The sequence below is a fragment of the Bacillus rossius genome, chromosome 11, assembly GCF_032445375.1.
Source record: "Bacillus rossius redtenbacheri isolate Brsri chromosome 11, Brsri_v3, whole genome shotgun sequence".
Lineage (NCBI taxonomy): Eukaryota > Metazoa > Arthropoda > Insecta > Phasmatodea > Bacillidae > Bacillus > Bacillus rossius.
In genome coordinates this window covers 50,350,526-50,365,114 of record NC_086338.1, presented here as the reverse complement: position 1 = coordinate 50,365,114, position 14,589 = coordinate 50,350,526, and the positions used below count along the sequence as shown (strand labels likewise).

Genomic DNA, 14,589 nt, shown 5'->3' with positions numbered 1-14,589 from the left:
CGAGTGAATTTTAAGTACATACACTCATTGGTTACAAAAGATAATCTTAAAAGAAAATAAATTTAAATAAGACTGCTTTTCATACAAACAAAATTTTCTGCAACAAAAAAAAAAATGTAAGCAGAAATCAATCACTAGACTTGAGAATTTTTTGTATGACTTGAATCTGTACCTTCAGTTTACCAATGAGTGAGAACCAAATCTACAAACCATTTGTAGCCAACTCCACCAAAGATAAGAAAATCTAAATCTGAAGCAAAACTGAACACCAGGCTAAAAAAACGGGCTTTTAAAAAAAAAGGAATCATTCATCGAACAGATCGTTCAAATACGTGTATTGACCATGACAAACTCTTAAATGTCACGTAATGCAATACAGTCTAGGGGTGGCTTCAGGCCCCCACGCCGCCCCTTTTCATTTACATTTTTCTAATGTATCTAGTTTTCTGTGAAAAATACAGACCTTTATGAGAAAACGGGACTATTCAATAGTTATTAGAATGTAATTCAAAGTGCTAGTCAATACCTTTTTTTTTACATTTCAAATGAGTTTTCATGATTTCTTACTATAAGAATCATTAAAAAATGTAATTAACTCATGTAATGACGCGACTTCCCCGGAATTCGATCACCAGCATTTATAAATCCATTTCGAGTGTAATTCATTACGAAAGAACATCAGAATTTCTTTGAGACAAATTACCAAAAAATATTTGCCGAAATTAAAGTTCAAGGTAGGTTTAGAAACACTGTCATAGATAGATTATTCTTCGAAAATTTCCGGGGGATGGCTAACCCGTACCTCCCACGCCCACAGATAACACTCCCTGTCCAAAAATATTTGGGGCCCAGAAAAGTTTACGGCCAGTCACCAACAGATGGCACGGCATCGCTGCTGCCAGTAAAATGTGTTTCCAGTAGCTGACGGTACGATTTGTTTCTAGATCGTAGGACTTCGTGCGGCCGTTCACAAACTACTTCCTGGCTTTAGGCACGTTCTTGTGTACGAGGAAGTGCCCCCAAGTTTCAGCGTGCCTTGTCGCAGCCACCTTCGAGGGCGACTGACAACGTGATCTCAACCCGGAATCCAAGAAGTACTCAAATAATTGGATGTTCAGATCTTCAAAATGAAATGTCTAAATGCCAGGCACAGTGGAACCTCAACATAAAAAGTTCTTCACTCTAAACATTTTCTAAACCTTACCTAACTTTTTCACATTTATCAGCTGTTCAGTATTAAGTGCTTTCATTATTAAGTACCAACACTTGTGTTTTTTTTCCCCCCAGATACGCTGTATTATATTTCACTGTAATTTCCAGCTGATTATGAGCCAGTCTAATTTCTCAATATGCAGATATTTTTGAGAAAATAATCCCCCCCCCCCCCCCCCCCCAATTCCACAAGACCAAAATTAAAATATTAATTCATCATATTTAAGGTCGTATAATATTAAAGATAATAAAACCATGTGCAAATGAGACCCTACTGTAAAACAACAAAGAGTTGAGAAGAATGAATTGCAAAATTAGAAGAGCAGAAAAGAGGATAAAACAAAGTTTGTTAGATTACCCAAATGGCTGAAAATAGCAATAGGTAGTTCACAGTAGCTTATGAACATATGAATTATATATTTTATATATACATACATAAAATTAAATACATAAAACACATACAAATTAAAAATATAAATCTCAACAAGTTTATTGATATGAAGTTAAATGACTTGCATAACATTTACAACAGATACATATATCAATATTCTGTTCATTATCTAAAAAATCTAACTGATTCTGACAACTATCTCAGAAATGAAACAGATTCAAATTTAGAAAACTAAAGTCAGACAGATGTGTACCATGTGGCAGCAGTCTCCTATTATTTTATAATCATAAAAAAATTGTGACCTCTTTCAGTAATAAATATTATATATATAAATTTACATTGGTGTGAGATTTAATTGACTAAACTGTGCTTGAGTTCAATACAAACAATAAAATACTTCCACAAGAAATGGAGAGAGAAAATATGAACTCATAAAAGTACTATAAAAGTACAACTTTTCCACCTCTTTAGAAACATATCTTTAGTGCCTCAATAAAACGTTCATAGCCAAGACTTTCAACAGCTTATATATTTTCAGATTATTTTCAATCATTAATACTGATTTTAAGCACAATGTGTAACATACTTTGGCATATACTATATTCTCATCACTAATATCCACACATCAAAAGCATGTCTCTGAATCCACTAATAAATAAGATCATTATAGTATTAATTAAAAATTAAAAATAAATATTGAGTGTTTTACAATTTCTCAAAATGTTATACCTAATCAGGAAAAAGTAATATTGATATATTAAGGCTAAGAATAAAGCTAAAACCAAAGATATTGAAAGAGAGAAAAAAGTTAGCATAATCCACATTAAACAAAATTAATGTCTATTTCACCATTACAAAAAAAATTTCTCCTTTATATACATGGGAGTTAGGAATTGTCAGGAGACGTCATTTTGTGACTTAGATGAAGTCACTTTTTAAACTTGCCGTTACCATATTGTTCCGCTCAAAAGGGTGAGGAAATGGTGCTTAAAAAAATCACATGAAGATTAGTAAGTATGAATTAGAATCTCCGTTGTTAAAACCGTCACTTTCATAAAAAATATTTGAAACTGATAACACAGTGCAAACACTACACTTCAGACAATGTTTTGGGCATCTAACCAATATGGCGCAACAATTAAATAAAGAAGAAGAAAAAAAGTTCACACACGTATCATCTAATTATGCAGATGTGGTCACCCCCTGTTTATATAAAGAAAAGAAGGTTAAAGTTGCTTTTACCAAAGGTTAAATACATCTCCGAATACACTAAATTGAAAGGTACGAAGTTGATGCATTTTTTCGACACTAAAAATAAATAGGCTCATACAGTCATACATTATACACGACCACTTTCGAAATTCCATCCCTGAATAGTTTTGTTATGAATGAGTACTTACATATATTAATATATGTATGTTTTTAATTGATCACATACATTTCTTACCTACTGTTGCGATTTAGTTGAAATTAGTAAGACCAAAAAACCTAATCATTAAACCATTAATATGTTTGTTCTAAGAGGTTTAGTTTCCATGAGCGATAAGTCAAGTAGTGTAAATGAGTTAGCTAGCATCTTGTTATAATTATTGTGTGTGTTATGTGTTCAGTGATTGTGAATTAATATACTGTCTGATTGTGAATGTTTAGTATTTATTTGAACTAACCAAACCAACACTTACAAGTTTGCACGAGGAAATCCATGGCTGGTAAGGTTGTTGCTAATATGTAATCAGACTGAAAAGTGTTTCTTTATGTATCAGACGTGGACCTATAGAGTTTCTTTTAACTGCAAAAGACACTACTGTTGTATCATTTCCTTTGCACACCTTCGTGACTTGTATCAAGAGACTCATTGTTTAATATTAATATACACTTTTATTGATCAGAAATATACCCTACTAAAGTAAATCCTGTTGACTTGTACTGAAGCTGCTAATCTGAAATGTAGGTGGTGACAAAAATGAACCAGGCAACTAACTATATGCAGGAGACACTCATGAAAAATGGAAAGTAGAACAGTACATTTAAAGAATAAAGACTTCATTTACATACAAAGCTACGCTTGTGTTGAGCTTAAATGTGCATAAGTAAAGTTTCTTTTGTTTCGGAACACAAGACCACTGTTGATGTTTGAATATGTATGAGAGTACATTTTATATCCACTTAAGTTACATCTACTCCCCTGGCAAAAACTCATACAAAACTTCACAAAATATTACACTTTCCTTTAACAAATATAAAAACGAACAACATTTATTGCACAAGCTCTGCTAGCACTGTATAATGTGACTACCAATCACAGAAACAACATTTTTGTACACATATTTAAGTTACATACAGTTGACTTTGGATGCTATGATTACCACAGAGATTTACAATACGACAACACACATTACTAGCTGTATATAAGATGAATAGAAAACTTGAGATAAGTTAGATGTACCTCAAAGGGAAGAGTAAATCTTACACGACAAAGTGGGTTATAGCTTGCGAGCCAACTTGTCGAACAACACACAATTATTGCCATCTCGCTCCAGTAAGTCTCACTGCGACACATTACCTCGGTTACCAGTCACCCGGTTTGGCACAAATATTTACGGTATTGAACAGAAGTTCTCTTGGTTATGAACTGTCCTTCCTACTTTGTTCACATGGCAAGATGAAACCTCGTACTTGTAACGGTCTCACACCAAACTGAGAAACATTCATCACACACACACCTACTAGCCCCAATCAACTATTTAGTGAACATGTTCAATAGACCATAAAATGCTATTACATACATACTACTGATTATGAGAATATTTAAAAATTTTAGTTCACAAAAATATTATTAATTTTATACATACATGCACAGATGATTAATGCTAAAGTAAAAAAAAAAATTATCCATTTACACAGTTTAGTTTTTGGAGGAAGATTGAATATTTTCACCAAAATAATACTTTCACTAAACAAAAATAAAAAATATGGAGATGCAAAAATCCTGAGTTAGAGTGGAATGCTGCATGTACCATGTATTGGTGTAAACGTTTACAGCAGTCAGCTGATGAAAGGATGAAACTCTAGGGGATAAGGGGGGAGTTAGGGTCAAGTTACCCTCCTCACTTTCGTTGGTGCACGCTTTGGAGTGACAGTACAGCTTACCTAAGGCGATGCCACACAGTCAGCTAGGCTATGATCGCTATGTATGCTATGTTGCCTACGCTAGGTGTCCGGACAGATCAGACTAGCTCGCAATGTCTGAGAGGTACACGCTGCGGGATGATGTTCGGCTGGCTCTCGCAGAGTGTAAACACAAAATGAAACGGCTTCATGAAGTTGATTTTAAAACAAAAGAATTTGGAGAGTGTCGTCATTTCATGAAGCAGTTGCATGAGGACGAAGCCAAATTTATGGATTATTTCAGAATAAGTATGTACAACTCAGTTTGGTAGCATTCCCTTGAAATCAAATCCCAGGCATTGTCCCACATACCCTGCCTTTGATTTTCTTTCATTGCTTTATTCAATAAACATGGGTATTTTCGTACTTCTTCGACGAACAGTTCTATTGACATGATACTAGTTAAAGCATAATACTGAGAGAGAGAAAAAAAAACAAACAAATACATGACAATTCCATGTTAAAACAGATATTTTTGATTATCTGCGCATGCGTGAAGTCTGTGATGTTTATAAAAACAGCAGAGAACCAAACACCCGGCGATGTCGTCAGGATCGCCAACATAGCAAACACAACTTGGTGCAGTGAGTGACACCTGAGATGCAGCTGGCTATATTTTACTCATGTAGCGAACATCGCGAATATAGCGAGCATAGCGCTCTGTGTGGCCAAAGATTAAGTGACAGTTTCCACCAGTTACGTGTTTTTATTATGGTGTACTATAAAAAAAACTATACATAGTAAGGCAATAAAAGGCAAATCATCAAAAAGGTAATGCTCATACCAAACAAGTTTGGCTTATTATTTGCTCGCTGACACACAGCACAGCATGGGAAAAATGTGTTAGTACAAACGTTTATTAATTCTGAAGTTGATAATGAATCATTTTAAAAATTAGTACAAAATACACATAGAGGTTCTTATAATGTAAATAGGTATGCAGCTATTTATAAAAACTTGACCTTACCATTAGTTGAATTATTCATCATATGCATCATCTACATTGACTTTAACAAAATTGTTATTAGTTCCAGCATTTCATCAACACACTATGATCTATTCTGACTGCTTGGCACAGCTAAGAACTTACTACATCTATGGAATGATGCATCCTTTAGCAAAATTTATTTGTAGGCTGGCTATTGGTTGAAATACCATCTGTCACTGAAATTGTTCTGTATAAAAAGTGTACAAAGTCATTTGAGCTTCGAACAATGAACTCTAATGACCAATAACAATGTCCTACATACTACAAAAATTTGTGCATACATAAGTTATTATTCAACTAAACCATCCCAAACCATTGTCATAATTCTAATCTTCACAGCACAAATTGAAAAATAACTGCAGAAAATTTCGAGATGTATGGTTCTGGATGAAAATTTTGAAAAAAAATTGTTTTCTTGGCACATAAAACATTAAGGCAAAATATAAAAAGTGCTAATGAAAAATATGAGACATTGGCATCAGTACACACTTGTTGCTGCTTTAAGTAAACACCAATAAGGAGTGATCAACAAGAAAATGGGCAAACAAAACAAATTTAGTAATTCAAGTACATCTCCACGGTCCCTTACAGCGATTTTGTACTTTAGTTAATTAAAGTAGAAGTACAAATGCTAAGAGAAATTATTTTTTATCCACATGCAGTCTTTAAATTGTTGGATGGCAAGTCATGAGGAAATTATGCAAGTATAGAGAAGCTGTAAAAAAAAAAAATAGACTGCTTTCATTCAATTTATTCACTCCCAAATAATAATCCAGGACCTGATATCCTACAACATAGGGTTGGAGTATTGAGAGGGAGAAATTTTTTTTTTTTGCTCAATGAGTCCTAAACAGGATGATGAGGGAATGCTATGTGGAATGGTGCGTGTAAGACTAGGATTTTACACCAGTTTTAAGAATTTAAAGCTGTAATGTGCCATACGTAGGAACAAGATTTCATAGTTATATTTTTAGTGCCGATTTTCTTTATTTTTATATTATTAATTTGTTACATGCCTACCAACAGTGTTAAACTTTTGTGGTGGGCAAACAGGTACACAGTTATCACTGCCAATGTTTGGACTCCCACCATCGTTGGCACCATTGCAGACAGAACGTCTCAAAATGGCCAACTTACGAAGACAAGAGTACCACACATTAGCGGTGATAACAACAAATATAACCAAAACAAACACTCAAACAGAAAATAAACATAAAGGCAATAACACAAACAGACATAAAACATATAATTACTTATTAATAAACACTATGAATTGTTTACAGAACTTAAAACTAACCACAGTGAACAAGATAAAAATGTTTATAAAAAACATTATATGGATCCAAACTAAGTACTAGGATTTAAAAAATGTAATAAAGTATTAGGAAAGAATAGTTTTTTTAAAATACAAGAATTAATTCAGAAATTCCTTATAAACAATAATATTTGATGTTTGTACAAAAAAAGATAAGCTAAATTATAGCCAATTAGCTAAGGAAAATTATCCAACTTATTATAATTAGAAATTAGTCTGTACAAAATATTTATTTTGTTATGAGTGCACAAGGTAGACTTTAGTCGACTATGAAATAGTGGAACTCTTGAGTCCAGTGTTGTCGAGAATGAATTTACAGCTGATTAAAGAGTTATGAAAGTTTTTAATGAAAAGAAAATCGAGAAGAGCTCTAAGATCAGCTAAAGGAACAAAATTGTGAGTACAGGAGAATTTTAAATTTTCACAATTTTAGTTAGAATGAATTCAATTTTAACAGAATCAGAGGAATTGATTGAATTCTAAATTATTGAACAATATTCTAATTCAGACCTAATTAAAGAAAAACAAACAGAATAAGAATGGAAACAGGATTGGTAGAGTAAAAAGTGATGTATTTAATTATACAGAAAGTTCTTCTTGAGCTATTGATTAGGTAATCTACGTGGAAGTGGAAATATAATTCTGAGTCAAAAATGATACCCAAATCTTTTAGGGAAGATGCTTTATGAATTGTCTAGTTTATAATCAAAAGACATGGGGAAATATTTCCTGGTAAAATATATAATTTTGGTTTTTTCCTTGTTGAGAGATACTAAATTAAGATTACACCAATTATAGATTGCATTAATGTCTGATTGAGGTAAAAGACATTAAGGGAAGTGATGGTTCTACATACATTTTAAAATCACATACAGTACTCCAGATGAATGGGACAAAACATGAGAGAGATCATCAATAATATATTAAAGAGTAGAGGTGACAAGGTACCACCTTGAGGTACACCTGAACTGGCTAAATAAAATAAAGAATTACAGTTTTAAATGGAAACAATGTCAGTTTTTGAGATAGCTTGTAAACCAGAGTCCAAAATTAGACAATTTTATAAGTAGAATAATCATGATTAACAGAATCGAAAGCTTTTGCCAAATCAAAATAGCAGGCAACAACCTGACCTCTATTAGTAACTGCATTGAAGATAGAATTAAAGAAAAAATCAGTTGAAAATCGTAATTTTGTAAATTTCATTCAATCAACCAAAATAAAGCCCTTTTCGTCTCAAAAAACCGTAGCCATCATTTTTCGACTTGAGTATGGAGATTGTTTGAACTTTTTCCAGAGATGTTTACTGAGCGCCTGTACTTTGGCTACACGCATTGTGTATTCGAAGTCCATGATGCCTATGGCCAAGGTGTCCATTCCATTCCCAAGCGGTGAAAATCTATGCAGAGGGGTTAAATAAACTGGTAGAGCGCTGCGAAAAGTGCTTGAAAACTGAATGGCGACTATTTGAAAATGTGATGTAGATATTTTGAAAACGAAAACTTTCAATAAAACCTTTTTATCAAAAGTTATTTTTAATGACCAAAATGTACTTACTTTCTGGACATGCCTCGTATGATAATGGAATAAAAAAAATAATGTTTTTTTTTTCTAGCATTACAACAACATTCCAAATGTAATATCTATATTTTAAGTGTTTGTAATGCATGTTATTTTAGTTGAAAGCTTTAATAAGGTTTTTTATTTGGTTTCAATTAATTTTATATTAAATAGAGGCTTTTCTTTAGCATACGCAACAGCTTTTATACACCGGTATTGGTTTTCCAGTCGTACCTAAAAGTCAAAATAGACAAGGCAGTGACCACATTAGCTGCTATCTTGTGGCGACATCATCAACCATTTTCTAACCATGGCACAATCGATCTTAGCGACTTCATATTGTTCCAGCCCACCAATAGAAATGCACCTAACACACCTTCGACACTGCTGCTACCTGTTGCTACATACTGAAAATTTATGAACTACGGATCATGCGAGCGAAGTTCGTTTTGTTCCAGAACATGTTGGCACAATGTTCAGAAGATTAGAATGAACAGGAGAATGGTGCAAATGGACACTAGAGTAGAAAGTAACTGACTCCCAACTAGTACACTATTTCATATGAAAGAAATGGATACTCATTAACCACTAAAATGTTTTGTTAAAATCACAAATTTCCATTCATCCGAAACTCTGTAAGATAGTTTATCAAAATTTAAAATTGCAGTTAACAATTTTTTTTATACTGATACTACTATCAATCATGTACCTATATGTGAAATTCTAGAATTTGACTTTCATGTGAATGAGCACATTTTAGTCTAAATAAACTTGGGAATTACATTACCTGTAAATATTTTTGATACCATGTGCCGTGAGAGTGTAGTTGGCATTTAATCTCTAACTTTTTGTTGAGAAATATTCTATAATCCAGGTCTAATCGAGCCGATCGTGTCTAAAGTTTTTCGAGCGGATTCAAGCGTTTGTTGACTTTTACTGATAGCTATAATGCAGCAGTACTCATAAATTTGAGTATAATCCGTTATGGTAGTTTGCAAATGATACACAAATCAAGGTGATATTAGAGAGTTTTTTTTATCAGTAACGCTCATCAGTATTTTTTCTTTATGTCAAGCAGATCTTTACAACTTGGTATTTCCCTTAAAAATATACATTGGTGTTCCATAATCCGGCAAAATCGCTAACCTGACGTGGATGAGGTCCCGAAAAAGCTCATAAAGGAATTTTCCATGTAGTTTGTAAACTGCAGACTTAGAACCAATATTTTAGTTTTTTTGCATATTACGTATTGCTATGGTACACAAATTAAAAAATTTAATTACCAAATAAGTAACATATTTCGTGTCACACAAAATAATTATCACATATATACAACTCTTCCTTTTGAAACATACAAATACCATGTCAGCAGAGTGCACTATTTTCGAACATGTTTCATTTTCATTTGGGTTTTTGACAATAAAAAACACTCCAAATGATTTAGCATACAAATCCCATTATATAATAAATAAGCTGGGAGTGGATCTCACATGACATAATCTTAGTTCTGTAAATCAGCAAATTTGTGACAGTTTTAGTCATACGTATTTCACATAATCTCTCAAACACAAAGTGAACAAAAATGAAATTACAGTAATATCATTCTCTTTTCAGTTTCACGAACAAAAATTTAAAACTATCACAACTTCTGACACAATATTACATAATAAATTTTAGAACTCATAAAATTGTTCTATAGCCACTGAGTATAAGTTGTCCATTTAATATATTTTAAAAAAGTAGCCATCTGCATGCACAACTAATAAATTGTTTTGTTTATGAGCTGCATTAAAACAAATTTATCTTATTTTATATGGAAAGAAGGTTGTCCGACTAATAGAGGTGTACCGATAAAAATAAATTTACAGAATAGATTAACCCATTGTTTACAATACGTATGTAATCCACTGCAACCCATTATCTCTACCGTATTAAAAAAATATATGCAAAAGATGCAGCATGTAAAATTTAGGTGCTGCGAAACTATATAAAGTTGCATACTTATTTCATGACTTCAATTCTTAGCAACCATTATTAGCACAGATAATTCCTCTATGTTGTTTAATCAGCCTGAAATGGCAGAAACAGATCATTCATCCATATTGCCATACTATCCGATTTGAATGAATGAGCATCCAAATAGGTACACCACTAATGATCAATGTAATGACATCTTCGGTGCAGCACAGTTAGAAAGTGCCGACAATCTGCAACAACTAGGTACTGAAACCTTACTAAACAACAAATTAAACTACACACATTTCTTAAGTAACAATTACTCTTGCTAGCGTATGTGCTACGTGAACATAAAATCACATACCCAACTGCACGTCGCCTGATGTTGGCAAGCACCAACGACGTAGCGACTCATCGCGGCCGCGTGGCAGGCAGAGTTCTGGCAAGGTCCTAGTGGCTATGGCTGTGCTGACCCGTATCGCTGTAGAGGAGTGGCTATCAAGACAGAAGCTCCTGGTTGCTGCCACAGTTGCCCGTCACCAGCTGATACCAACTAGCAAGATGAATGGAAGTAGCAAATCCTGACTCGGTGTGAGGAAGGATCCTTCTGTGGCGCTACTGACTATAATGTTTTTGATGACAACTCCGGTTCTATTGCTGCTACTGCCCACTTGTTCACCACACGAAGCTAGTCGGCACCAAAATCTGACACCCTTGACACCCTCTGACACCCTTGGTGGCGAGGTCTGGCTGGCTGTGGCTGCTCTGACCTGTAATGCTGTCGTTGCTGGCCGCCTGTCGTCAGCTGACGCTATCCGGCACCGACGTCTAAGAGCTCGCCACCGCCGTCACGCCTGGCACAGTTAGTGGCGAGGTCTGGCTGGCTGTGGCTGCTCTGACCTGTAATGCTGTCGCTGCTGGCCGCCTGTCATCAGCTGACGCTAGCCGGCACCAACGTCTAAGAGCTCGCCACCACCGTCACGCCTGGCACAGTTAGTGGCGAGGTCCGGTTGGCTGTGGCTGTGCTGACCCGTAATGCTGGTGGAGGAGCGAGTGTCCGACAGAAGCTCCTGGCTGCTGTCGCTGCTAGCCGCCTGTCGTCAGCTGACGCTAGCCGGCACCGATGTCTAAGAGCTCGCCACCGCCGTCACGCCTGGCACAGTTAGTGGCGAGGTCCGGTTGGCTGTGGCTGTGCTGACCCGTAATGCTGGTGGAGGAGCGAGTGTCCGACAGAAGCTCCTGACTGCTGTCGCTGCTGGCCGCCTGTCGTCAGCTGACGCTAGCCGGCACCGACGTCTAAGAGCTCGCCACCGCCGTCACGCCTGGCACAGTTAGTGGCGAGGTCTGGCTGACTGTGGCTGTGCTGACCCGTAATGCTGGTGGAGGAGCGAGTGTCCGACAGAAGCTCCTGGCTGCTGTCGCTGCTGGCCGCCTGTCATCAGCTGACGCTAGCCGGCACCGATGTCTAAGAGCTCGCCACCGCCGTCACGCCTGGTACAGTTAGTGGCGAGGTCTGGCTGACTGTGGTTGCGCTGACCCGTAATGCTGGTGGAGGAGCGAGTGTCCGACAGAAGCTCCTGACTGCTGTCGCTGCTGGCCGCCTGTCGTCAGCTGACGCTAGCCGGCACCGATGTCTAAGAGCTCGCCACCGCCGTCACGCCTGGTACAGTTAGTGGCGAGGTCTGGCTGACTGTGGTTGCGCTGACCCGTAATGCTGGTGGAGGAGCGAGTGTCCGACAGAAGCTCCTGGCTGCTGTCGCTGCTGGCCGCCTGTCATCAGCTGACGCTAGCCGGCACCGATGTCTAAGAGCTCACCACCGCCGTCACGCCTGGTACAGTTAGTGGCGAGGTCTGGCTGACTGTGGCTGCGCTGACCCGTAATGCTGGTGGAGGAGCGAGTGTCCGACAGAAGCTCCTGGCTGCTGTCGCTACTGGCTGCCTGTCATCAGCTGCGAGAGTCGCCTCCTTGCAGGAACTGATCTGCTACTGGCACTGGCCTAGCACGCGCCGATTGCTTCTTCTGCAACACACAGACTTCCTTAGAATCAACATTCCCAACAACAGACTTTGGTAAGAACTTATCAAAAAACTCTTTAGATAAGATATGCACAAAAAATGCACACATGTATGAAACATTTGTCTCGTACATTAGAAGCACATTTGGGAACACAGTTATGCTGGGCTATTGAACGTCAATATATGTTTAATGGGAACACTGGAGATAAAAATACACACCAAAAATGCAAATATACAGCGGTACCTTGTTAGTCCGAACCCATAATCCAAACCGAATTTGGCAAAGATTAAAAATTACAAATGTACTGAAATGAGTACATATCATTGACAAAATTTGATAATTTTTTTTAAATAAGCAGTATTTTTTACAGCTAACTGAACAATAAAGTGATTAAATTTACTTACTTTTTGAGATGATAAAAATACCTTAGATATAATAATACTGTACTGGAATTAATTCATGATTTTTAGCCCTATTTGGACTTTGAAGATTCAACCATGAATAAAGCAGCTAATGCTAATCTAAATTCTCGCCATTCCAAACTGGTCTCTGTCCCAATTAATTCAGACTAGCAAAGTCAAATTTAGATCTGGTACATTCAGGACCAAAGCTGTGCTGGTTCACGATTTTGCCGGATTCTCAAATTTCTGTAGTTTTAATGGGAATATACTGTATTATCACAAAGTAAATGTGCATGCAGTACACAATACTTAATAAAGAAAGGCCGGATGTTCATAGCCAATGGACATGTGCGTGCGCGTTCCTCAGACTTTAAGAATCAACTGTTGTTCACGCTGCTAGTTAATTCTTTGTTAACTGATCAGCTTGACTGTCTGGGGTTTCTATTACTCTATAACGATGCTTTTACTTTGGAGTTACATCAGGACGCAAACACGAAAACGTTTCACATTCATCACCAACCTTTCTCCTGAATGGAAAACAGCCTTCCTTCTCCGGTTCAGGAACAGCATTGAGTATGAGGTCAGGTGTGGGCGAGTTGTTAGGTCCAAAGACATTCAACTCCTTGAAACATTCGGTTTCAATCATCTGGAAGTCAAAACAGTTAACTTAATATCAAAATACAGCCATAATAATAATACTGTTAAATTCACCAAATTAGTATTTAAAATATGAAGTTTAAAAACAGTAAAACAGAATATTACATTTTCCATGTACCTAGAAATAAAAAATAATGATTTATTTTTTTAAGACTTACAATAAAATATGTGATTTATTGAATGGTTTAAAATGTTTCAAACTTATTCTATTAAATTTTTTTTTACAAAACAAAAAAAAAACTATTCATTAACAAAATAATTATGTATAGAATAATTTACTTTTTAAGCTTTAAAGGCCAATCTTTAAATTTAATATGAGGTAGAAACAACTGTTAAGTGATTACTACAGCTAAAAACACATACTGTTAAAACAAAACTACAAACATGTTATTTCGTCACCCATGCACAATACACACACACACACAATGTTAAACACACGAGTTTGACAAACACAGAATGTGATTAACTGAACTTACTGTAAAACATAAGTGCAAGGGCCCAAAATATTACAAGATCCTACAGAAGCAGAGCTATCTCTTTCCATCAATACCATAAACACTGTTAAAGATGAAATTTACCTCTATTAAAAGTAAACTATCTAGTAATACACTACATTATTTTCAACTTCAAATAACTACCCCCCTTTTTATAATATATACAGTTATTACCTAACTGTAAAAAAAAATCAAACTGATATAAATACAATACATGTGAATATTAAATTTTTAGCTCAGATACCCAAACCTAATATACTTACAAAAGATTTTTCAAACAAACTTAATTAATTGGAGGAAGCGAAACCATCATACTATACTTACATATGTAAAAACTGATTGAGTATAACTGATGTATTACCTTAAGTGGAAGTGGTTAGGTATAAATTAATTAATTCATGCACAAGTTGGTTTCCAATGTATAAAAATA

General features: G+C 35.8%; 1 protein-coding gene across 1 annotated transcript in view; it reads right to left on the bottom strand.

The window, feature by feature from the left end:
• Nucleotides 1-3,832: 3,832 nt before the first annotated feature.
• The window catches only part of LOC134536467 (G protein-coupled receptor kinase 5), a 59,865-nt gene continuing 49,108 nt past the window's right edge, over nt 3,833-14,589 (bottom strand). Inside the window, exons 17-18 of the mRNA XM_063376185.1 lie at nt 13,529-13,654; nt 3,833-12,610 (exon numbers count right to left, since the gene is read on the bottom strand). Of these exons, the coding sequence (XP_063232255.1) occupies nt 12,536-12,610; nt 13,529-13,654 (201 nt within the window). The 3' untranslated portion in view covers nt 3,833-12,535. The remainder of the gene's footprint in view (nt 12,611-13,528; nt 13,655-14,589) is intronic.